Below are 26,781 nucleotides of genomic sequence, written 5' to 3' on the forward strand. Positions count from 1 at the left end.
AGTATCCAGCTTTATAGCAGAATAATCCTGACATAAAACAGGTTTGAAATGTGTCTATTTCTTTTTTGTCTCTCCTCTTGCCATGCAAACCCTGCCTCTCATTCCCCTCGCTTTTATGGGACACCATATGGAAGAAATTTGGTTCTCCTGGAAATTGTGTTGAAATGTAATCTGCCAAGATGATTTTGCGTCTAAGATGTTTCTGTGTTCTCTCTGAAAGTGCACCGGACGTAAAACTGGACAAAAGCTTGAAAAGAAGAGGTCAAAATAGGGCCAATTCATCTTTTAAACTTGCACCAGTTCTTTGAAAATAGATTTATTAGCACTGAATCTCACTAAACATTTTGTGCATGCCAAAAAGCATTTATTATTTCTGACTGGAAAACATCGAAAGCAGGAAAAGTTACAACTGAGGTCAGAAACTTTTACCACTTTGTTCTGGTGTTTGTCTAGACTCACTTATTGCAAAATATGTCAGATTAAAAGAGAAAACAAAGTTACACTGTTGTTTCAAATTGTTACATGAAACTGTAGCTGATTGAACAGGTCTGAAAAAGTCAACGAGGCAAAAGATACTAGCTTAAAAACCGAAGTTTAATTCATGTTGAAAGCTTTGTAGAATTAGATGTGATGAATGTGACTCAAGCAGGCTCTAATCTGTGGATGTATTACAATTTATATTACAATTGAATTCAAACTCCACCCAAAAAGAAATATTCAGCGCATATGAATGTTATGAAGACAACATCAACTGTGACAACTAAATACAGCCACATACGAAGCTTTGTAAAAGTTCATTTATTTAATTAAACAAAAAACTACAATAACTGTAACACAAGTATGCTATTAGCAAAGCAAACCATATGGTTGTAGTTAAGATGAGCAAAAATAATAATAAGAGCAAATACAGAAAGTGTAATAAATGCAAAAACGTTCATTTCTGACACAGAAAAAGCCAATCCTGTACCATGCCAGGCTCACTGGCTGGACTTAATGAGTGCTCAGCACCCTGTTTTCATATAGAAAAATTACTCTCTAAATCAGTACAATGTGTATGAATAGACTTGCATAAAGGAAGAGCTTGGGGGGAAAGCACTCTTGGTGCCACACAATGTCAGGTCTTGCAGATTTTTAAACTTTGGCACAGCTGCTCCTCTGTAACTCATATACACAGTCAGAGCATTATGAGAACGATGAAGCATGTTCAGATCACCTTGTCCAAGTCAAAGGACAGAGGTTGATTTGGAGCATTTAGATGATAGTGTTTCTAAAGTAAGAGATTCATTCTAATATTTATACAATGCATAATGTGTCCAGCACAGAAAGAAACAAGTTAATAAATGTTCAATGCTTTAAGATTGTCCACATACAGTATTGTTCAACAGTGCATCTGCCAGCTGAGAGCTCTGTCCGATGTTTTGAACTACTAACAAAAAACATAAGGTAAAAGTTGCGGGGCTTGCAGTTATTCAAAGAGAACCATCATCTTGGACTAATGGGGTGAAACAATTTAAATCCTTTATCTCAGAGGCAATTAATCTCAAATCCTAATCTTAAAATAGGTCTCTCACACACACACACACACACACACACACACACACACACACACACACACACACACACACACACACACACACTGAAGTAAACGGATAAATAGGCATGAATGTTCTCTTTGTAGGTGACTCAATGGTGCAGGTCAATTTTACCAGGAAATAAAACGGGACCAACCTAATTTGGTTGTTCAGGTGAACTTTCTTGAATTTGGGTATAAACACATTATTTAGGTTGAAGACATAGATAATGTAATAAAATTAATTGATTGATCATCACTGTTAATTGTACTCAATTGTACAGTTTTTTAGTGGAGAGGACCTTTTCTAGTGGCTGGTCCCTCTGGTCCTGAGCAGTGTCCTGGTCGGGGTGAGCTTGGGGCGTCTTTGACTCGTAGAGCTGTTTGAGGCTGAGGGTCTGCTGCCCCTTGGATGTTCCTCGTTGGGCCTGGCGTAGCAGACGTTTCATGGTCTTCACCTTTTCCCTCAGATGGTCGTTGGCTTTCTCCAACGAGCGCACCTTCTGGGAGAGAGTCCAGGCCCTCTCCTCCTCCTCAAACAGAGCCTTCTGCACCGCGGAGCACAACAACTGTGAAGAAAAGAGAATAAAAGTTTGTATGTTACAAAGTCTACAGTAAATACATTTGAAATATCAGGAAAAGGGAGAGATGCATTTGATTCAGTTCAGGCAAAAATGTGTTTAAAGATGCAATGTGTAATGCCTGGCCACATGCGCAACACAAACAAGAGGAACAGTTTCACCTCTACTACAGGATCCAAACAATCTAAGTTTACAGTCATCAGTTATAAAAAAGAAATGAAAAAGTACAAAGCACCAAGGCAAGAATATGCTAAGTATGTTGGCCAACTGTGTGCTTCTGCTACTGTGTGTTTGTGTTTGGGCTGTATGGTCTGTGTATAGTTTGTTTATTGGAATTAATCCAAAGTGGCAGAAACAAGAAAACAACCCGTATCCTCGTCCCGTCCTCTAAACCACCAGGAGACCATTCCACTGGGAGGAGAGCGGGTGCAGCGCCTGGAAACAGACTTTCAGTTAGCAGCTACACCAACTCCAATCCAGCCAGCCTGCAAAAACCCCGGTGCCGGGAGTCACAGCGGGCTTTTGCCGCTGGGTCTAACCTGTGTAACGGCAGGGATCAAACCCCCAGCCGAATTAGAGTTGCTAACCGAGCTGCGCCCGCTGTCCTCATGGCGGGTAGAACGGAACGAAAACACAAGTTCCCCTGTTGCCTCCGTCACCCGAACCCAATCCAACAAACAATATGAACACAGACCCTGTAGCTTCAACATGATTTACAATCCTTCGGTGCAGCGATACTTCTTCTCCCTCTGTACGGAGGGCAGACTGGCGCTACAGTGACTCACTATTGCCTCTAGAGGAACAAGTGGTATTACAAGACAGGACGGGCCGGGGCTAGTCTTAGCTTAGTATAGTAATTTCAGTAGATATCTCTGCAACACAACACATTACGTCAACACTGGTACCTCTTCACAGTCTGTTGATAATGTTAGTGCATTGTTTTAACGTTTCTAACGAAGATTCTGGTCTTTTCTTACATATCGCATCTTTAACTGTGTCCCATTTAAACACTGAACCGTCTAATTATTGTTTATTAATCTATTGTCAATTACGATTAGTTTACTTGCTCAAAGAAGACCGAAATGGTAAATGGACTGCATTTCTATAGCCACCTGCTCATCAGGAGAGATAGACATTCACACGCACTCACACACCATTGGCTATAACATTGGGAGCAATTTGGTGTTCAGTATCCCAAGGACACATCGGCATGTTGACCGCAGGGGCCGGGGATCGAGCTGCCGACGTACCGATTGGATGACCCCTCTACCTTGGTCTACCTATATTCTGCTAGATTTTCAATCGATTTTCATCTGGCTCTGCCTTTTGAATGAAATCATACAGAGTTGTATCCAATAACGGCTCATACTAAATACTTTCAGATTTAGTATGTTTTTGTTACATTTATGACATATAGCATGTGACAGATCTGCTGTTTTTGATGCTGGATTGCATTTGGATAACTCATATGGGAGAATACATCTGGCATGCTCTTTGGGCTGACAACCAGTGCCAACAGCTCGTAAGCCTTTCAGCATATTCCACTGTTTGTATATGAGAGAGTCAAAGACAGTTACTTTTTGTTGGCAGTTGGTAGCCTAAAATGAAAGAGAAGGGAAGAGGAAGAAATCAATAAATGTATTATTATGTATGTTTGAGATTATGTCTTTCCTGCTGTGGGACAATTAACGGAAATATATAGAAGTTTCTGTGTACTGATATCTATGTACTAGCCAATCTATAAGAGGACAACACACATTGTGGCACCAGGTAGGGATCAAGATAACTCTGAGGTAAAACGGTTAAACAAAATGCTCCGTTTGTTTCAGCGAGACACCACGGTGAGATGAAACCCAACATGCCTGCGAACCTGCGATAGACGATCCAAAGGCCCAGACCTTTTCCTAGAGGTGAAAAAATGAGCTCCAGCTGCCTCTGACTGCATGCCTGTCTGCCTGAGTGTGGATTTCCTCCACAGATCCTAATGCTTCCACATGGGGCCAGCGTGAAACACTGATGTATATTCCCTGCCATCAGATAACAACCGCCAAGGGTTTGAGGAAATGTTAAAAATGTGCTGCTGGCTGCCGGCCCACATCACTGGTTAGTGCATTACTCACAGTAATATTAGCTTTGGATCTTTCCCATATGCTCTTACTTATGTCCCATAAGGGATTTCAAAGGGGTATTAAACTTTATAATGCAAAAGATGAAGTTCAGGAGCAGAACAATCAAGTTATGTAAAGTGAGAGATTGGCACGTCACTGTCATGCTGTGCACCCAGGTATATTTTTCACAAGAGGAATGTAAGGGTAATAATAAATCTTACCTTGTATCTCACGTCTGGGAAAGAGCTTGATGAAAAATCTAATTTCAGTTACATTGAGAAATAGAATGATAACAACATACAGAGTCCTAAACAGGACAGAATATCAGACGATAAAGAAGATACAGGCTTGACTACTGCACTAACAGGAAAAAGATTTCCTACATTAGTTCTGATTTATTGTTTCATTTATCAATCATCTGGGCAGGTTAAGTATGGGCAAGAGTTCCAGGGCAGCAGGGTTTTGTATATAAATATAGACCATTGGTTATTTCGCCTCTCAAAGTGCTCTTATTTATCATATAAAAATGCAGCAGTGAGTATTTAAATTAACTCGTCATAAGCTTAGGAGTAAAAGTTTCTAATTAATCTAAGGGTCTAAGGGCTAATGAATGGACACTATCGCATATCCATGAATCATATCTCCATAATGGTTCCAACAACTCATGGGGAAGCATTGTTTTCTTTCTGTACAAAGAATCTAACTTCTATCACAGTTTACCAACAAGATTTGCTATGTGATAAATTCACCATCAAGCCAGATGTCAAGATACTTGTTTTCTCTCAATATTAAAGATTGTGAAAGGAGACATGCATCCACACTACTAATCTCATTGTCGTTAAATGCAGTGTATAAAAAGAGAATTTAATAACTGATTGGATAGAATTAGAAATCGTACCGCTGGCATAGAGACACATTTGTGAAACAAACACACAAGAGTATGGTTAAAGCTCCCAATCACTGAGTCCTACATTTCCCACAATGCAACTTTGTTACATAGCGTTAGACCCTCCTCGCCTGGTAAATGCCCACGTCTTTTAAACTTATGATCCCCAGTTTTTGAAAGGCCCCAAAATGGATCCATGTGGCACACCCTCGGCACCCAGCAAGATTGTATCCACTCTTATGTCAATCAAACTCAACTACAACATGGACGGGTGCTTTATTTTTTATTCAAAACTGAAGCCTTCTCTAAGTGTCATTTCCCACCTGGTGAGGCCAGGTGTGGTGAATGGCCACGTTAACTGAAGCTGAGATCTTGTGAGCAGCAATCAGTTTTGCCTTTATATCCAGCCATCAAGTCAGGACAGTGTTTGGAGCCCTTTAAAGAAAATATTTCTGCTAATATTAGTGTTGGGACCATAAAACTGTGGGAAAATGCTTAAAATAAAAAGAATGTTTTTATTGCTGATACTATTTGGTGTTGCAACATGCCATGTGATTAACTTTGTTGGCTGGACTATGTGATGCCGATTGCATTATCTGTTCTGATGTGAGTTTAGGTCGGTTGTCCAAACAACGGTTGCACAGTACCAGTAAAAACAAAGTCTGTTTTTATTTTAGCTGGGAGGAAATCTAATCATGAGAATGAGAAAGCAGCATTGATATCTAAATGTTGCTCTCTAATTATAATCACAGGCCTGACCCAAAGGTTTGCTGTTAATGGAAATACAAACCATGTTTTCATTCTCTTTACCCATGAAGGATTTTTGCTTTTATGAGCATAGTCAGCAAATGATTGGAAACAGACAGAAGAAGACTGACCTAAATCAGGAGGATTAGGCAAAAGGTTTAGATTCATTAAAGGGGATAAAGCAGTGGCAAGTGCCTGGAAGCCATTTATATACTGACACATGGAGTCTGGGACGAGAGGCAGGAAAGTTACAGTCAAGGAGCACCAGGTGTTAGTGATTGCCAATGGTGTTTAGGTAAAATGAGCTTTCATCAATAAAACAGGGGAACTGAAGCTTATTGACTTAGGTCATTTTGTCAACAGTATTAGTAGTGTCCTTTAGAGTCTCTCACACTGCCATCAATCTGCATTGTCCTATGTAATCCTCCAGAAAGTATTTTGTGATTAATTTACTTTTACGTGGTATCCACTCTCTCTGGTTTTGCTTTAGTTAGATTTCGATAAGTTATTTAAAGTATTCTCCTGAGGATGGACATGAAATCATGTTGTATTGGTTATATAAAAAGGTGGAGAGCTGTTTTTTCCAGTCCCAAAAAAAGTGATCTAAGTAATCCTCTTTACACAATATACATGATATCTTGTGGCTACACTTGAAATTCCATGTAAAATAGCACTTGGTATTTGATTTTGATGGACTGACACCCAAACCTTAGTTTTTTGTGAGTTATCAAAGAACATTGTAGTTGCACTGAACATGTCTCCACATGTTGTCACGTGCTTCGACGTTAGAGATGTCGTCTTTGGGCAATATTCTCCATTTAACAACAAAATGGTTTGCCAAAGGGCTGGCAAAAACAAAGTTGTTTAAAGTAGATCTCCTTTAAACATAGTGAGTTATGTGTGTAACCAAAACCTCAGGAAATGTGTGTTTGGTTTCCCATGCGTTAAGAACATATTTTACATCCTAGCTTCTTCATAATATTCATTTGAAAACAACAGGGTGTAATATTGAATCCTTTTATGAGTGCAACACAGTGCTTTGGGCAATTGTGGCGCCCTCCACTTTTTTTCTCAAACCATTTGCGTAGCCACAATAAATAAAGCATCTACTGAATCCCGTAGATAAAAGAGGCAAACAACACTAGGAAGGAAGCAGTTTATGGTGGTGGTTCTGATGGGCTACATACCCGGCTGTCCTCCTGAGCCTCCCACTCTGGGGTGTAGCTGTGGACCAGAGTACCAGACGTGCAGTTGGAAAACTGGAAAAGGCTGGCAAACATGCGGTGGTTCTCGGCAGTGTCGGGGAAGATGGGGTCCTGGAAGTTTACTCCATGAGGGATAATGTTGTAGTTCTCATCCATCCTGCAGGGCAGAAAAGGAAAATATTGTATTGAACAAAGGCAGAAATGTAGTATGTTAATAATGTGGTAAAAAGTTGTGCATTAGTTAAACAGTGAGGTGGCAACTAACGATTATGTTCATATCGATTAATCTGTCGATTATTTTCTTGATTAATCAATTAATAGTCTTGATAAAATAGTGGGAAAATGTCCCTCCCATTTTCTTAAAGTCCAAGATGATATCTTTAAATGTCTTGTTTTGTCAATCCACAACCTAAAGATATTCAGTTTAATATGATCTAAAACAGAGAAAAGCAGGAAATCTCAATATTTGAGAGGCTGGTAAACAGCATTTTCTGACATTTTTGCATGAAAAACTACTTTAATGATAAATCGGTTAATTAACCGATGGACTATTTGATTAGTCAAACTAATCATTGCAGCTCTAAAAAACAGAAGCAGATGCAGAAGCACACAAACAGAAGTTGTGAGCAACAAGAATTTGTAAGAATATGTACATACATAAATAATCTTCATGTCATCAGGATTTCAAAGTAAAGCCAACAGACAGGTTTTTACCAATTCATCCATATATATTAGTTGACAAATAAACATCTATGCAGAATTGTTTGCAGACCCTGGTCTATTTTATATGCAAATGTAAGCATTATGTGAATGAGTAATGCCAGCAAACTACAAGCCAACTGGATTTACTGTGCATGTTTCATATCTTCTCCTAGGATGTGAAGTGTGTGAGGGAGGAAGTCTTGAAACAGCGTGTTTCCATACATCTGGATTCCATCTTGCATCCCTCAAGGGACATCAAAAGATTGGTTGTCCCTATCAGAGACAGTGTGTGTGTGTGTGTGTGTGTGTGTGTGTGTGTGTGTGTGTGTGTGTGTGTGTGTGTGTGTGTGTGTGTGTTGAAAGAGCTCAAAGGAAAGCTGATGTTTTCCTTTAACAGAAGAGGTCAAAGGTCAGGTGTAAGCAGAGTGACCAGGAGGTCAGAAGGAATTGTGGATCCAGAGGAACATTTTTCTGAACTCTACGATGATGGAAACATAACTACACAAAGTGAGAAAAATATTTTTTACAGTGTATCGTAAAAATGACATACATGTTTACCACATATGAAGCACATGCACACCTCAACATATTACAAATACTAGATTGTGAGTGTGACATTTTGCGTAAGGGGGATATAGGCGTATGTTTTTACAGCAAATGTATGGCTCAAGCAGAACAGTCAGCCTGTTTCATTTAAGGGTCCTAAGGGAGATCCTGAGTTGCGTTTTTCTCCAAGCTGGACTCAGATTTGTCCTGTCCTGGGAGTTTATACTCATGATTGATTGGAAAGACTATTTTGGTCTGAGATAAGTGTTGTTCAGGCTTTTGTAACAGGAAGTAGATGTCCACTGGAGACTGCGATGTGAACTTTTCAGTTTGGCTTGCACATAGAGAGTCTGGGACTCTGTTTTGGAGCTGCCACAACAACACCCCTTTGAAACTCTACACTGATCTGTTTTAGGTTTACAGTTTGAGGTGGAGTCTCACGTAAGAGAGAATGCCACAGAGCTGCACATGCGAAGACAATTTCCTTAGCTATATCATATTTCTTTCAATTTTCATGAAAGTTGACATTTAAACTGAATAGCGATGCATCTCTACGAGGTTCAATACCAGAAGGTCAACGGAAAATTAAAGGAATAGTTCCGATATTTTTAGAAATATTCTTATTTACTTTATTGCTGAGACTTAGATGAGAAGTTCGATAGGCCTACCAGCACCTCTAAAGTTCACAACTTAGCATGAGCACGTTATATCTCATTTGTTTAATCCGTACAAAAACTGGAGTTTAAAAACGACAAATTTACCCCATCTGAGCTATGCTTTGCTTTCCATGGGTCTACATGCTTTGTGGGCCGTCATCATACACGGTCACACAATGTAAAGAATACTATTGTAGTTGGCCCTGCTGCTGCAGACCCTCATGTGGGACAGCCCAACATTAAACTTCAGGAATGCTTTTTAGTGCCCCCCTGTGAATATCTAACTCTTCATCTGTTTTAGAGAGAAAGCAGAAATATCAGTTAAGGCCTGTCAGCACACGTTCCCTTCATCGGGCGGCAAACTGGTATGTTCGAGCAGGACAATAGGTGCTCCTATACCAACTGGGTTTACCTTCAAGCTTTTTGGGAAATGTCTGGCTCTGTAATTACACTGGCTGGAATGCAATAGACGTTTCCTGAGTAACAGTGTTGTTTCTGTCCAACACAGACATTTAAGAATTAACCTCACACACACTTTATTGAAATCTGAGTGGAACGTTGGGCAGGTTATTAAATATATTATTAACCTGAAATCAATTTGGTATCACACGGACAGCTGCTGATTAAAAGAGAATATGTGAGGATGGTGCCAATCCTCTGCTTTTGACTGCTAAATATTTCCTTACTGGCCGATGATTGATTGAATCCTCCGAGAATCCTTTTACTTCCTTGTTTTAATAGTTGTCAGCACAGGTCTGAAGAGTTTTTGGTTTTCATTGGAGAGAAGGGCCAGGAGGAGGTGAGGATGCATAAGTTGAATCAATATACTGGATATCTCAAGTGTGCATGAGGGACTGATGGTGGACCATTTATACGTGAAATCATCATTTAGTTTTGCCAAGGACAATTCAATATCATGAGCCTTAAATTCCGTACCCAATTGTTTCCCATGTTTATCGAGACTGAACTATAGCAGGCTATGTAGTTTCCTTTCACAGTCGGTTATTATCAAATCATTAGCTTTTTGCCAACATTTTGATACTGTCATCTTTGCTGGCTGAGTTTATAAACTGTCTTCACAAAACTTAACAAAGCTGATGCCTGATTATTAAGCATCCAGATACATTTCTGCAACATTTCCAAGCTTTAGATTTTTTCCTAAACAGAAAATCTGGATAGTAAAGACACAAACACAGTTGGAAAAGAGGGTACAAGTCTATGTCATGTCGTCTCAAGGAAACTGTTACATAAACAGACTTTTAAAAATGTCAGTCTATAACAAAATTATATACATATTCTTGAGCCTTACCCTGATGGGGTAAAGTACATTTATAACAGGACATACATCTATGGGATGAAGCTTATCTGACAGAGCATATCTTTTGTTGGAAATGAATCATCAAACAAGTTTAGCTTTTATATATAACTCCTTTGACTGATGCATAAAGTCTCTCCACTCATTCATCTGAGACAAGAAATCATTATCATGATTGATTAGATCAATAAGGAATATCCGGGTTTCTCACCTTAGAAAGAAGTAGTAGTTGTTGTTTTTGGTGACACTGTAGGAGAAGCAGGTGAAGTAGCCCAGGCCAGTGACATTGAACCTGGAGCCAGCGGGGACCTCCAGCATGCTGCCCCACGCCTGGTCGCACAGCAGCTCAATCTCGGCGGAGAAAAGATGCTCATTCTCGGACGGTAGGTAGTTATCATACACATTGTAAAACTCCCTGTGCAGTGCCAATACCTTGGCAAAGACTATGATCTGTGCCAACTCGGCACGGCACGCTTCTGTCTGTGGTCTCCAGTCGCGGGGCAGCTGACATCCCAATCTCCCATCAGCACCCGCCGCTGCCAGGATAAACGCCAGAATAATCCACATGATCCGACAGAGATGAGACGACTGTGGGTCAGTGAGGCGCACCGACGCGCACGATGCTGCTGATGGATGAAATCACGAAAAGAAAACTGCAGTGCGTTCACTCCATGCACATACTTCCACCAATGTTGACACAACTGATATTCGCAGTAAATCACAGTAAGTAAACAAAGGTTTTACTCAACAAAACAGTCCCGGACAGTTGGTAACTTCTCTGCTCTCTGCGGCCCTCCTCCAGCCACAATACCTGCGATCAGTGGATCAGCCCATTTACACCAGCATCCACTGCAAAGAAATGTGCCTCTGACCTTTGAAATGACCCCAAGAGGAGCAAATAAAGAGTGTGCATTCAGATCTGAAATTTTAAAACCTTCTAAAAATGTACAACAAATCCTCCAGCTCCAAGGTTGTGAGATTAGATGGTCTTTAATGCAACAAAGAACCGTTTTTAAGTCTCTACAGCAAACAATGAAAGACTAAATTTAGTATGAATCAGTGGCGCCCTCTAGTGACAATATGGACACATGGTTGGTGGTGGAGTTTACTTTTCTTTAACGATTTTTGTCATGACAATTTCACTGTTAATTTCTTCAACGTTTTCCGATTGGACGCTGAAGTTAGCCTGGCTCTATAAGGAAATATGTAATGAATTTGAAAAAAAAATGCGCAGGCCTACTGTCCCATTATGTTCATCTGTTGCTCAGGTAAGGTAGGCCGATATGTTGATTAACTGACTACGATAGAAACCAGGCAGTCTGCGATCAAACCGATGTATGAACCTTAGAAGATGGACATCTGAGAGTGCGGACACAGGGAATAGAGATCTCTGAGGGCCAGTCTTGTAAACCAAATCCATCATGTCAGAGCCAATCACGTTGCCTATCACTACCTAACATCATACCAAGATTTGACAATTGGGATGCCGCCCACTACATAGAACAGCTAAGAATAGGGTGAAATCCGCCCCCAGAAATAAATGTTAAATTCTCTGAGCGCTGCAACAAACAATTTTCGGACATATGTTTTAGTCATTGAAATTTTGTTGTATCTAAGTTTATTCGCTTTGGATAACATGTCGGACCACGGTTCAGATTATAATGAAATACATACAACATTATGTAGTTGGGCTTTGACCCATATACTATAATAAACCTTGATACATCTTTTTTGTTATGTTCATTTATAGGCCACAGGTTATTAAATATAACCTGAAATTAACATCACATGTTGCCGACCGAATAATCAAACACCTAAATGGATCAGATAAAGATATAATACGCGTATTTTTCATGGGCCAGTGGCGCAATGGATAACGCGTCTGACTACGGATCAGAAGATTCTAGGTTCGACTCCTGGCTGGCTCGGCTTTTTTCGATATTTTTGCAGAGCAACAAAGAGCCCATACGAGATTTAGCCTATAACATTATAGAATGTAAATACAATACAATAAAAATGATGACACAGCACAGATTATATATGGGTAATATGTGTGACTGTACAAAATATCTTGCACGAGCATTCCTGCATTTCTTCTCCTATCATATCTCTTTCCTTTCAGGATGCATTTCAGAGTTTTTACCAAGTGAATAAGGCAATTAAGAAGCAGAAAGAGACACAAAAAAAAAGAAAAACAGTCACGACACATTGCAACAAAAATGTTGAGAGATACCTGTTGTCAATTTAGGATGCAGTCTTTAAGGAAGTTGCAGCATTTGGATTTAGCGAGGAGGAGATAATCGTTCACTATCATTGTGCTGATAAACATGCTGGGAGAGGATCCCTCAGTTCAAGATGAATTATCAAAGATAGGAAGATTTGTCATTTGAATTGAATAATTTTTTTATCTATTATGAACCAACCCTCTGTATGTCTGTCTGCATGTAGACTCCATAGTTTCCACATTTTAAATTGACCTTCAAAATGTTAAATTCTTTTTAAACCAAAATATATTCTTAGGACTTTGCACTCTCCAAAGTCAAACAGACACACGGAAAATGTTCTCATCACTCTCACAAGGCCTTCAAAACACAGTGCAGACAGTTATGATGTGTACACACACACTCCCCACTTCTAAGTACAAATTCATCCGATGCCTGGGAGAGTGGTGGGCGTGGGGATTTCTCAGGTGACAAACACAAAGTGCCAGGAGCTGCAAGGGGGCTCAACACTCAAGTGTGTGAGAGATGAAGAGTCTGCATGAGGACATGGCTGCAACACTGCTGGCTGTAATGCTTATGATCCCCTACATCTGCGACGGAGGTGAGATGTTTTTTTGACAGCATGACTGATAGCGAAAGGGCAACCTTGCGACTATTATCTGAGAAATGAATGCATCTGTGTCGCCTGTTTATGTGATAGCGCTGCTGAGAAAATCAACAGCGATGGACTTCCTTCAAAAAACAAGAGTGAAGCGTGAATCTGAGTGTTTTCCTGGAGGCTGCAGCACAGAGGCCAGCGAGAGTGAACTGATGGAAACAGAAGATGTAGGATATGTAAGTTCTCTGTCATTTGCACTTTATTTCACATTTGATGCCAATAGAGGATTCCACATAGCAAACATGCGCCTGAAAGTTTTGCAAATGTTTTTTTGCTTGTTTTTACATCCCTCATCCAGCTGTTGTGTGGATGCATAGGCCTAGCTCATAAACCAGCGTTTAGTCATGTAATTGCTACAATAACAATAGATATTATCATTATTTTGTGTCAGGTTTGTAGAGAAGGAAGCCTCATCAGCATCAAATTAGGCATGATTTGTTTTTAGGTTTGGGAGAAACACAATCATTACGTCTCACTAATGTAATTCCTTACATTATCTACGAATTTTAATCTTCTCAATGTTCCCTTTCAAACTAATTCAAGTCAAGCCTTTAACTAAAACAAAGTTAAAACATGTTTTAAATATGTATTCAGACTGAACATATTCACACAGAATTACTCTCTACAAGTTCTCATTTTTCAAAACAAGTGTAGATGTCAGTAACTATAGACGATGTCAACAGAAATGTTTCAATTAAAGTGGGCCATCACTCTGTTTGGGTTGCTGAGTATGTGCACAGAGGGAGATTATGCACATGAAACTATGAATAAGACCATGTGTGTCCAGAACCTGGACTCAAGGGTTGAGAAGCACTCCTCTGTTCGACCGGGATAATGTGTAACTCAATCAAGCAAGTCACTGAGGCGTTCGCCATTGCTATATTCCTACTTACCAGGCTTGCAATGAGAAGACAGAGTGAAGGCATGCCATTAACATCGACTTTGTTACTTAGTGCACCTGCTGCAAATATCAAGTGACCAGCATGAAAGCCAGCAGAGAGGTGGAATGTGATCGACTAGGATTTCTGTCATATTGTAGGACATTTAGGTACATGCCATAAAACATTTCTTTAAAGAGAGACACAGCCTGGTGTATTATGTTCTACACTTGAAATAAAGTATAACAACCTTTTTATAGGAGGAGAATTCCAGCCTGCTGTATAATGGAGGTGCCGCTCAGGAAGGAATAAACTATGTAAGTTTGATTTTCAGTTTTAACTTCATTATGCTGTTTTTAATAGATAAATAAAAGTTATATTACATAAGACGTTTATGAATAAAGGCATTACAACTAAGCCTAAAAGCACTTTTGTCTTGCAGCAGAGCCCTGGAGGGGGAGCTGTGGCGGATGAAGGATCTGGGATGTAGCCAAGAGGAAGAGCGCAACACGGCTGTGTTGTTGTTGGGTCGAGGGAAGTTCAGCTTTCCCAAAAGCATCCTGATACAAAGGGCAACTTTGATTGTATATCAGTCAGAAACATCATAACTAGCTATACACTATAAATATAAAATATAAAGTTTAATCACTTACTCAAACCTTTGAACAAAAGGTTTATAAAATGAACATGATTTGTTTCAAGGATTAATTTGCATGCTTAATTTACTTTTGTTTAAGTTAAAATAATGGTGATAAGAACATTTTTTATTTGTTACCTCCAGTTGTTACTGTTTTAGTACGATACTGTTACTTGTTACAGCTCAGTATGTGTCTTGAGTGAGCTGAGTTGGAAATACAAAAAAGTAGGTATCCAGTATGTTAGAAATTTGAATTGAGAATATTGTGTAAACACTGTTTCAATAAACATACAATATCATAGTTTGGTAGAGTATTATAACTAACATTTAAATGTATTTGACCAACCATGAAGCTTATGTGCATGTTAAGTGCAAATGTACCTTTCTCAGCAGGAAGCTTTATATGAACATTTTAATAAATTAAATGTATATTATATGCATGTTTGCTTTTATTATTATTATTTTTATTAAAGGTTGTAACATGAAGGGCCTTAATAACTTGCTAATGTTGTCACAGGGTGTACACAATTAATCAATTAGCTCTTGGGAGTTTAGGATTTTTTCGACAAACTTGTGTGTAGTCCTCTCTTCTGCAATTTGGACCTGTTGGTCTTCTATGCTTTCTTATAGTTTGTTGTGTTGGTATTCTTTTTTATTTTACTGGTTAAAACAATCCAGGGGATTAGAATTTACCTCCTGATTAATCCCCTTAACTATTCACACTCTGCCAGGAAAAATGGCACAGCTCGTGTGCTGACCTGTAGCCTGTAGCATTTAATTAACATTTGTGAACTCTGGATTTTCTCGGAAACAATAAATATCATTGTCTCTGTGTAGTTTCTATTTATAAAGCAGAGGAATGCACACACTCAAGAAAAGATGGTCAAACTGTTTTCTTTTCTTGCTCCGAGTATTTCCCATTTGAAGAACAAAATATACAAAGATTAGTTCTGTCCGTTTTTTTCCTATTGCATGTGTGAAATGCGTCTCGAGGGATACTCTTATTTAATTCCCATAGGATGTCACATGCTGATCACGGGCTCTGATGGTCATTTTGTCCTCGCATAGGCTCTCTACTGGACAGTTGACCAATACTGAATGGAGGGTGTAAATAGACGTATTTAAGGAGTAACTGTGCTATTTTAATGAATAATCTTCGATTTTGCAACATTGTCAAGTACAAGCTCCCTTTACTGTTATAATATAATGTTATGCGTTAATAGTTTTAGCTATACACAGAGTGCGACAGACTACTGCCTCTTTAATGCTGCCTTCAAGTTCTCATTGTTAGCTCACTCTTTTACACTTCAAGCAGTAAATACTGGTACTTTCTAAATTTATAACACAATGTACCAGTTAATATGAGCCCTTACATGGATCATATTATTTGGGAAATCAAGAAGTATATAATTACTTTGTGCATGAACAAAAGTGAATAAGGAATAACACAAACAGAGAAATTGGCTTTTTAATTTGGGTGGTGCATATTAATTGTGTTAAAAGAGTGTTCTATAGACTATATTTTTCTTTAATTTGAATTGCCATTACATCATAGTTCTGGGGAGAAAATAAGAAAATTACCCCTTTGCTGGTTTTATTTAGTACATTTATTATTTGTCGTTTACATACGTATCACTTCCCCCATTTCCGATAGCACGGGAAGGCAGCATAACAACTGACGACAGTAACTGTTACGGCTTGACACTTTAGCGTTAGCCTACAGACAAGAAACAGCGCCGGTGTCGTTTAAAGAGATTTCATTTCACAATGTAAGTTTATCCTCTTTTTAACAAAAGGTTTTAAAAATTAAATGTTACTCGGTCAAACCTGCGTAACACACTGGCCTTCCGGGTAGTTTGGTGAAACAGGATCACAGAAAAAAAAAAAGCAACGCCCAAAACTTTGCAACTAGCAGCAACAAGTGCTATGACGGTAGTTTTAGCTAAGCTAGCAATCACAGCGTTACATTATAATGTGGTAACTTTGCCTAACACTAACTTCCAACGTCCTTTTGCTAGTTAAGTAACGTTAGACAATTAGGGAACACATAAATGACAGGCTTGTATAACGTCCACAGTTGCGTGTCGTTCAATTTAAAAGTTGGACAGTGAGCTTTATGCTAGTTTAGCCGTTCCTCCGTCTTCGGGCTGTTTGTTTGCGCTAGCTACGTGTTTACATTCAGTTACAAACATGCTGAAAACATTTTAGAGCTAAGTTGTAAATATTGCAACTTTAATTGGGAATCACTACAATTTAAGCAAAGTACAAGTAACGTTAGTGTTAATGTTGACGTCAATTTTAAAAAGGAAATGGCTAACTTAACCTTGTGTTAGTAACGTTAGTCACCTATATAGAACATAGGGTATTTAAAGTGGTGGAACAAGGACTTAGTGATGTCTTATTTTTATCATTAACTGTTTATTGAACTTGAGTCATGTTATAATAGAAATACAGAGCAAGCCGAATCAAAATCCCTTGTTTCCATTAACCTCCCTCATACCCCTATCCACTCCTACCCTAGCCCTAGCGACCTCCCTAAACAAGAATGTCTAAATAATATGAATGTAACGTTAGTTCAAAATGTACATCTGTTTCATGGTATTTTGCAGCCTTTATTAAATATATCCATATTTTAATAATAGTACTTGCACTTGCATTGTACCCAATGTTTTAGTGATAGGCTAAGGATTTTTTTATTTATTTAAATCAATAATGGAAAGTGTTATCTGCATTGAACATGCTTTTATGATGACAGGATTGCATGAACTATTTAATCAAGTGTTTGACATTGCTCAGCTTCACGGTTCAGTATGATGCACATTACAGTTGCAGCACTACACAGATACATGACACATGATCTTAACCACTTAAATTGTAAGCCACACAGTATTTTTTGACTTCTACTATTAATACTAAACTAGGTTTTTTTAGTCACAGTTTGGATGTCATGGGTGTGTAGGGAATGGGTGTATGACATGGGGTAAGCATAAAGCGATGAATTATGAGAAAATAAACTGTAAAACATCAAAGTGAAACCAAGTCCTATAAAACAATTTCTCATGCAATTGCTAGAACTTTGGACTGTTAGTTTTACGTCTAGGAAAACACATCGTAAACCTCTAGGTTCATGAGTGATGGCAGAGAGTCACAAGAATCCACTAACAACCATGACTGGAACCAAAGTGGCAACAGGCCTTTTACATTGCAGACCGGCACTTAAATGCAATGTGGTCATCATTCATGTTAAATACTCCTGTGCCTTTTGTGGTATAAGAAGTCTGAATGTTAGATTAGTAAAAAGTCAAAAGAAGATATGGACATAAGTTAATATTCGAAATTTTGTAGAAAATGTACAAGTTACAGCGTTACATCGGGTGACAATGCAGCAAAAATGAAGTATTTCCCAACAAAATAGTCGAGCCACAGAAAGTGTATTTTCTATTTTGAGAATCGATAAACAGTTTATTCACATGTTTCAGCTCCTAAAATGTGTTGTTTTTTTTCTTTGAGGAAAAATCAAGACATTATGAGACGTCTCCCTATTTACTGACCAAATAAGTAGTTGAGAAAATGATCTGAAGATTAATCGATAATGAAAATAATTGTTGTTTGCAGCACAAATGACTAGATGTATGATATTCAACGTTTACATTCGACCCACCTATTCACCATTGTTTGGTTTGGAACAATTATTTGGAAAGTGTTATGTTTTGTTACGGATTGTTTTTCTTCAGGAAATGACGTATGTTATAAGTCAGTGCAGTTTCCATTGAGTTGTGATGTTGTTATCAGGGCATCAGTATTGTCTCTGAAATGCTGACAAATGTTTATGCACTCTAAGTTATTACATTGCATGTCATTTAGCAGACTCTCTTATCCAGATAGACTTACAGTTAACTAACTACAGGGACAGTCCCCCTGGAGCAACTCGGGTTAAGTGCCTTGCTCAGAGGCACAATGGTGGCAGCCCTGGTATTGAACTGACAACCTTCCAGGATTCTATTTGGAAGTGATCTGTGATGTTTACAATCTCTCTGTCAATCTGCTCTGTGGCAAGTAACAGCCAGGCTGTGCAGGTTTATTTACTGACTTTGTTATGTAGCAGTCTACTTGTGTATTAATGACTGCTGAGAGTATGCTTGCTCTAACTAAAGTAAGACTTGGATTGGTAAATTAAGAAAGGAAAGTTAGGAAATAAAAGTTATTGCTGCACTCTGCTCCCTAATAAGCATACATATGTATTGGTTTAATCATAGATACATTTGTACCACTCACCATCAGGTTTTTTGCCCATTTTTAAATGTTGTCTTTGATGACTTGATTAAATATGAATCGGATATTTTTATTTGATAAGCATATGATTATCAAAAAGACATAATAAAGCCAGTGCCTTTCCTGGTCTAAGGATGAAGTAATGTCATTTATAGCTTTGTTTGCCACAAGGGATGATAAAGAATGTTTTGAACATAGTAAATGTGTTGAGGGTTTTGTGTTTGTATTTCAGTATGCATGGGTGTGCCTGCTCACTGTGCAATAACAGTTTTGCAGGTAAAGGATTGATCCATCTACAGCTGTCTTAATGTTGACTGAGTCTGAGCATGTTGTGTAAACTGCCACACTGGTCTCTTTTTACCGAGTCAAGAATACATCTGTATAAGCCCTACAGTTTGGTTTAAACACCTTCAACTCAGCCTCCCTCTTTCAGTTCCCTATCGTCTTTCATAAGAAAAGTGTTGTCTTTGCAGAGTAATGCTGACTCATGTCAGAGGGTGGCAGTAGCTAACCACTGGAAAAAGCAAAAAACCTGTAGGGACAATGATGCATCTAAAAAAAATCTAAATTATTAAATTAAACAGTATGATTTACTTTTTCCAGTTTCCATGGTTTATATGTTTATCCTTGTTAAGAAACAACCAAATAGAACACCAGGTTGTTTGTGAGTTCAATACCAGGGCTGCCACCATTGTGCCCCCGAGCAAGGCACTTGACCCTGAGTTGCTCGAGGGGGACTGTCCCTGTAGTTAGTTCACTGTAAGTCTATCTGGATCAGAGCATCTGCTAAATGACCTGTAATAGTAAAAGAAAATTCACCATGCATTTCACCCATCTATCGATTGTCAATTATTTGCTGTTATGAAGCATTCATCCTGCTGCGACTCTTAGGGCATCCCTTTATTATTAAGGTATAGCCTATCACCATTCAGTATATTCTTGCTTCACAAATTTACCTCCATTCTCATATTATCCACCCTCAGTTCTCACATTATTATTTTTAAATCACACTTCAGCCTCCAGACATGATTAACATTTCATTTTAAGTAAAGTGTTCTTAATGATTACAGTTACTGGCAGCGGGACAAAATAGAGCATGATATATCAATATTCACATAAAACACACGGCTCATCCCCTACCAACATTTAACAGGTAATTATTCCCTGCAGGAATAGGTCATCTCAGTTATATACATGTAATTGTTCGATATATGACCAGCCATTCTTTAGGTAGGTTGAATGCACTTACTCTTTTAGCTTGTGATCATCATGTTATTGCAGGGGCCTCCCCACGAGGCCCCTGCAATGGAGGTTGTGCTGTGTAGCAGACATTTACCTCCATCACAGTAGGTTGAATATTAGACTGTATTTTGAGCTCCACTGTTTCTTTACATTTACTGGTGAAGTCAAAGGTGTGTAATCATCAGTTCATTAATTTACAATTTTACAATATTTTTAATACTTTGACTCAGGATTCAAGAATTATATAAGCTGTAGTGTGTGTGTGTGTGTGTGTGTGTGTGTGTGTGTGTGTGTGTGTGTGTGTGTGTGTGTGTGTGTGTGTGTGTGTGTGTGTGTGTGTGTGTGTGTGTGTGTGTGTGTGTGTGTGTGTGTGTGTGTGTGTGTGTGTGTGTGTGTGTGTGCGTGCCACATATAGACCAGAGGCTATGTTTAATTAGACTGGATTTCAACTGCAATTGCAACTGTGGTTAGGCTGTTTGCCCCCACCTACCATCAGTTGTTATTCGTCCTGCGTGTCTGATCAGTGTATGTGCAGACTGATTGACATGGTTTGCGAAATATATATATATTTTTGTAAAATCTCACAGAAGACTAATATCTACACTTTCAATTGTCATCATTTCATCAGGTCAGCAGCCGGTCCAGAAGGTGCTGGCGCAGGGTCAGGCAACAGGCGCTTGCAGCAGACCCAGGCCCAGGTGGATGAGGTATGATACATAATTTATATTTTCACACTGGTTGATATTGATAATCATCCAATTAAATACATTTATACACAAGATTCCTCTTATGTCAGATTCAATCAAGCTATTTCTGAGGTCAGGGGACAAATTCAGAGGCAATTCTACCGAGTCTACCTTTCCCACTGGGCATCATTTCTCTCATCTAGCCCACTCTTATTATTATCTTCAGCCACTATGTAACTCCCTTCTGCTCTCTGATGCTCCACATGTCCTCTCACATGCCAGAGACATTTTTTATTCAAAACCATGTCTGTGAGGCCACCAAGTAAAGAAAACATGGCTGCTAAATCTCACTCCTCCTCTGGTTTCGTTGTTAATCTTATTTACAGTTCTTTCTCAGTTGCGGCCCTCTTAATTTTCGGCCCTCCTCCGCAGTGCTTTAACTTTAGTATGTCATCCAAAGCCTCCGATTGACTGCCAGAGGTTTATATAATCATTCTGCCTCCCGTGGTTATGTAACACCTGCATGGCCCTACACACTTTTCTCCACCCTGCCGCTCTGTCTGAGAGAAGGGGCAGTTGTGAGGTTTGTGGATCAGTGGAACATATGGCTTATGTGTAGTCTGCGATACTGTGTGTGTGCACATTATTGCCGGTCTGGTTTTAGATGAACCCCGTCATTAAGCAGAAGTGTGTGTGTGTGTTTCTGTTTTTCTCTCTTGATTGGTGGTTTTGTTAGGTAACATTGTTAGAGGTGACTTAACACTTACAGCATTGATGACATCATTCTGTATAGTATATGGATCCATTTCCAATTGATTCTATTCATTCTAAAATAACTATTTAAGATGGCGTTTGGCTGATCTTCAATTGAGGTCTATTTAGGATTACCCAACATCCAGATTCAGTACACAAACCAAGGGACAGTTTAATGTCAGTACTTTTAAAATTTGGGTGTGTGTGTGTGTGTGTGTGTAGGTGGTGGATATTATGCGTGTTAATGTGGACAAAGTGCTGGAACGTGACCAGAAGCTGTCTGAACTGGACGACCGAGCAGACGCACTGCAGGCTGGAGCCTCCCAGTTTGAAACCAGCGCTGCTAAGCTGAAAAGGAAGTACTGGTGGAAGAACTGCAAGGTGCCGTAACACAGTTTGTTCCAAACAAAGAAAAAACACACCTTTTCCCAAATGTGTGTAAATGATAATAAGTAACTGATCTAAAATGAAATCGCCCTTAATTATTATGTCATGTTCACCCAATGAATAGTTTAATTTGACTACACGACATACATTATGTACCGCTTATGATAGTGAATTGAAGTGAAACAAAGAATAAAAAATATTCTTTACTTTTTTATTTAGTATCAAGCTAGTACATTCATCACATACAATCTCGAACGTTCCTTGGCAGCAAAGCTCATCCAACATTTTCAATTACCAATCAAAGTTCTTAAGAGTGAAAAAACTTTATTTCAAGAAAATAGTACAAGTAGAAGGAAAAAAAGAGAATAAATCCAATTTTAATATTTTCTTATTCAGCCAGATAAAGTTTAACAGGTGTACATCTTTGCAACAAAAAATATCCTTTTTCATTGGCATATAATAATATGTATACAATAATACAATTATTTAATAATAATACAATAATTTCTTCCATTATGTACACCTGTCTCAGTCTCTTACATCCTTCCACTGCAGGGGGTTGAGTTTGAAACCAAGAAACAATGATAATTTTCCTTGCAATTAACAATAATACTCTTAAGAAATACAAGTTATCCCCCCAGACTGACTATACCTCGCGGTATACACCCCAGGATATAATACAGTGGATTTAAAGTTAAAATGATATTGGTAAACAAAAGGTCTTAGAAATGATGACTAGACTTTTCTCTCAATAAATATACATCTTATTCCCAGCTCATGTGTGTGGCACTGAATTTGCTGTACCATTCTCCCTTGCAGATGTGGGCCATCCTGATAGCTGTCATTGTGATCATCATCATCATCATTATAAGTGAGTATCAAACCTGTGGTGACAGACGCTTCTCATCGGCAGTGTTGACAGTATTGTTGCAGTTACTTCAGAAGATCCAAATAATAATATAAAGTTTATTACTTTACTAATATTTCAGTTTGATCTGGGTTTTAATGTTTATCTATTTAGAGTATGTTGATATATATTATATTTATTTAAGAGATACTTGTGTTATTACATTTACATTCCTTGGTTTTAACTTCTTTTCATGTAAGTCTTTCATCTATAAAGTTTCTAATTACTTCATTCACAGTTTGGAATTACTCCTAAAACCACAACAATAACAACAACAGGAGGAGGAGTGGAGGGAAGAATGAAGAAGAGGAGAGGAGCAACGTACATAAATAATCTCTCGGAGGAAGACTTGACGTGATTACTGGCTACTGAGCGCCACACATTTTTTCTCCTGGCAGGAGGTCTTCATTCCTTGTCCTGGTTTGCCCTTAATGTGTGTGCGAGTGTGATTTTGTGTGTGTGTGGGTGTGTTTGCAAATGTGCCTGAGTAAAGGAATGTCACGATACCAGAGTTTTACCCTGCATTATTACACCATATCAGACATGTTTAAACCTGTATTGGAGTACCATGCCACTTGCCAAAGAGAACAGGGACATGCATACAGAATCAGGTCAATAATTAATGGAACTCAAAATCCAGAAACCAAAACGTATGAAAAATGTTTTTATATAAATTAATCCTCTTCAAATGTATCACAAAGCGCACACACACATACTCCAACCTCAGGACTAGAAGTGAAGAATGCTGTTGTAAACTCTCCTCAACTTATATTTACTTTTTTATGTTTTATTAATAGCCATTGATTTTGTGTGCCAGGCTAAGAGAAGTGCCTTTGAGGATCTGCTGTTCTGTGTTAGTTTAGATTATAACAGTAACCCTGCATATCATTGAATATTTTCCCCTTTCCAACACGTACACATTTGGTTTTTCTCATATAAAAAAATTGAACTAATGCAGTGCCTGTTCAGAACGGGCCGACTGCTTGGCCTCCTATATTGCTGTTTGCATCTTTCTCGAGAACCGCTCATCCAAACAATTTCACACTCGACACTGCGCTTTCTTGCGTCCGGAGCAATACATCTGCTATGACATAGTTGCATCCTCACAGAGTACACACATTTATTTGGCTGCAAAGCTCACACAAATATCTACTGACTAAGCTAGCTGTATCCAGCATGCTGTCCGGCGGTGTAACAGTTATTAGGGGTCCCCGCTCAAATACACTACAGTGTGTACATAAAGCACTACTCATAAATATGTCCCGTAGATCTCAAGAGCTCTCATTCGACATTACACTTCCGTTGGTCCTTAGAAATACAACTGCCAAGTGTGAAGTTGATCGGATGAACGGTTGTTGACGGACATGCATACAGACAGACAGAGACTCCTTCCATTTTAGTTACATGGTCATAGTCGGCCGGGGAATGATGGGACGAGTATGCCTTATTTTATTTATGCACATGGTTTACTGTTAATACATTTCTCCGTGTAAGACATTTGATTTTGGATTGAATAAAGATGAATTTCATTGGTCACCCAACAACAAATAAGCTAACCTGAAACACACTGTTTGAACCACCTGATCACACTTGTCCATCTTCCTTTCAGGTAGAATTTAGCTACAGTAAAAACCAGTATAAGCTTGTATTTAGATAAGTGCCTATATGTTAAGACAGCCTCACACTGCTACACTTGGTTAAAAGTGGCAAATTGTCTCAACCAGGTTCTCTCAAGGACGTGCCATAAAGTTTGCCTTTGTGATATATTCAAGCACAGAAAAGTAACAACATGTAGTGTTGGACAGATGCCTTAATAGGTTTCTCCAATGGAGAACAGCCAAAATACAGCCACGCCGTATTGATCATGTATACCAGGCAGTAAAAGAGTCGTGCCTTCTGAATGCTCCAACTGTCCAAACGTGCTGCTTACTTTTTCAGCTGAGCTTATTAACCTTTTCACACTGGCATTTATCCCACCTGATCAAGGCAAAGTACTTCTCTCGTGTGATATTTTAGTTTTATTATGCCTCTAACAATAGCTTTTTTTTGCAATCTGTTATATGTAGAACTAAACTTAAGGAGACTGTATTTTGTTTTCGACTAGGGGCTTACTGCGTCTAAGCACCATGCGTGTTTGAGTGTAGAGAAAAACTTTGTTGGGCAATGACGGTGTTTTATATCAACACTGGATGATTTTATTCTCTGCTGTTGCTTCCATTCTATTAAAATAAATGTATTTTAATGGAATAAAAGTACTGTTGATGTTGCATTTCTCTGTAGTTTTAAAGACATTAGCGGTTATTTGGCCTTCACAGTGCAAACATGATAGAATAGAGTTTGATGTAGCCGTCTAAGAAATTGTAAAATATTTTCAAAGGTCACTCAAAATACTTTAGCAGACTTGTTTTTTTATCACAGTTGTATGGATTTTTTTCATCGTCTCCTGTCTACACCTGAAATTTCAGGCCCTGTAACTTCCAACCCTCGCTTATGTCTACCCACTGGGAATGCATTTGAAAATGAGTGCAATCCTACTCTTGGGCCCCAAATGCCTTTTGCTTGAATAAAACTGATTTAACTTAATCACAAAGCCTCATCTGTTTTTTTTGTTTCTGAACTCTTTTCAGATTTATAGATAGCTATATCATACTTAATTCCTCTGTTGGAGACAGATATAGCCATACTTTCTCACTAATTCAAAGATCCAGTGGTTCATCCACATGGAGCAACTCACTGGCTGTCAGCTGACTGTCACTGCCCCTAGAAGGACTAAGAAAAACAATTGTCATCTAATGTTATGTAACAGGTGCTAACTTTAAAACCATAGTAAAAGTGATTGTGGCATATTATTACTGGCATCATATTTACCTCAGTAGCTTTCCCCTGTGAGACTGTGGCCTATTTATTAGCCAGCACCATGAGAGGCTGCAACAAATTATAGTTTTCAAGCAATCAACTAAGTTTTATTTATAAAATGTCCAAAAATAGTGAAACATGTCCATCAGAATTTCTGAAGATGGCATTTTTTATTTGTTTTTTGTTTGACCATTGCTCCAAAACCCAAAACTAATACCTATTACAGGCCAAGGCTAACTAGCAAATATCCACATGAATGAATGAATCATATCAAATCCATAATTGTGATTTGATTTGATTAAACTAAACTAAAACATATTGTTAATGTCAGGAAAATAGCTGATGTTAAATAACTGACAACAATTCAAGAGGTTAAATCAAAGTCAACATTTCATGTGTGAAGAGCTTTAGCTGGACCATGACGCGGCTCTGTTCATTCATTCAGCAGAAGATTGTTGTCCTTAAATTGTGTAAAGTTGAGGTCCACGTGAACCTCCAGCAAGATTCGACAGACCGCTGTGTTAGACACGCCCACTCTCAGATTCTGTCCAATCGTCGTGAAGTGGGCGGAGTCAAATAGTGCTGCGTCAAGCGCCACTGAACGAATGACGATTTAGCTAACGTATGTGAGTGGGACTTAATAAAAAATAAAAAATACTTATAATGCGGCCCAGCAATTTAATATAATTTGGTTTCTCGGATATTGAAGTGGTGACACGTGGAGTCGAAAAGGTAAATATTCAATCAAAAGACCGAAGATATGAGGTGCTGTTTGCTAATTGGCTAAACAGTGTATGGTAGCCCACCATCAGGACAGAGGATGTAAACAAATGAAGTCGTTGTCTTGTATTCTTTAGTCCCCGTATACTCTTGTGGTTGTGCATGGTGTAGTTTTAGTTACTTTGAACAGTACAGTACGACTTTGCTGTGCTCAGTAATGTGCATTGCTTAAACACAGTGTGCAGTG

The 26,781-nt window shown here is 38.7% G+C and overlaps 2 protein-coding genes and 1 non-coding gene across 3 annotated transcripts; 2 read left to right on the forward strand and 1 right to left on the reverse strand.

The window, feature by feature from the left end:
• Window positions 1-782: 782 nt before the first annotated feature.
• ccdc3b (coiled-coil domain containing 3b) lies at window positions 783-11,248 on the reverse strand. Its single transcript, XM_029430753.1, has 3 exons — window positions 10,528-11,248; window positions 7,080-7,254; window positions 783-2,139 (listed from the first exon to the last, which is right to left on the reverse strand). Exons 1-3 carry the CDS (start codon window positions 10,881-10,883, stop codon window positions 1,843-1,845), a joined length of 828 nt encoding a protein of 275 aa, XP_029286613.1. The 5' UTR covers window positions 10,884-11,248; the 3' UTR covers window positions 783-1,842.
• Window positions 11,249-12,171: 923 nt separating this feature from the next.
• On the forward strand, window positions 12,172-12,244 carry trnar-acg (transfer RNA arginine (anticodon ACG)). The gene has a single exon. It is a non-coding gene; the product is annotated as a tRNA-Arg (tRNA).
• A 4,108-nt stretch (window positions 12,245-16,352) lies between these two features.
• Window positions 16,353-25,541, forward strand: vamp3 (vesicle-associated membrane protein 3 (cellubrevin)). The gene is made up of 5 exons (XM_029431760.1): window positions 16,353-16,480; window positions 20,854-20,932; window positions 21,887-22,045; window positions 22,871-22,922; window positions 23,197-25,541. Coding segments are annotated over exons 1-5 (309 nt in total). The 5' UTR covers window positions 16,353-16,478; the 3' UTR covers window positions 23,214-25,541.
• Window positions 25,542-26,781: the final 1,240 nt, after the last annotated feature.

This window comes from Cottoperca gobio, chromosome 5 (genome assembly GCF_900634415.1).
Source record: "Cottoperca gobio chromosome 5, fCotGob3.1, whole genome shotgun sequence".
NCBI lineage: Eukaryota > Metazoa > Chordata > Actinopteri > Perciformes > Bovichtidae > Cottoperca > Cottoperca gobio.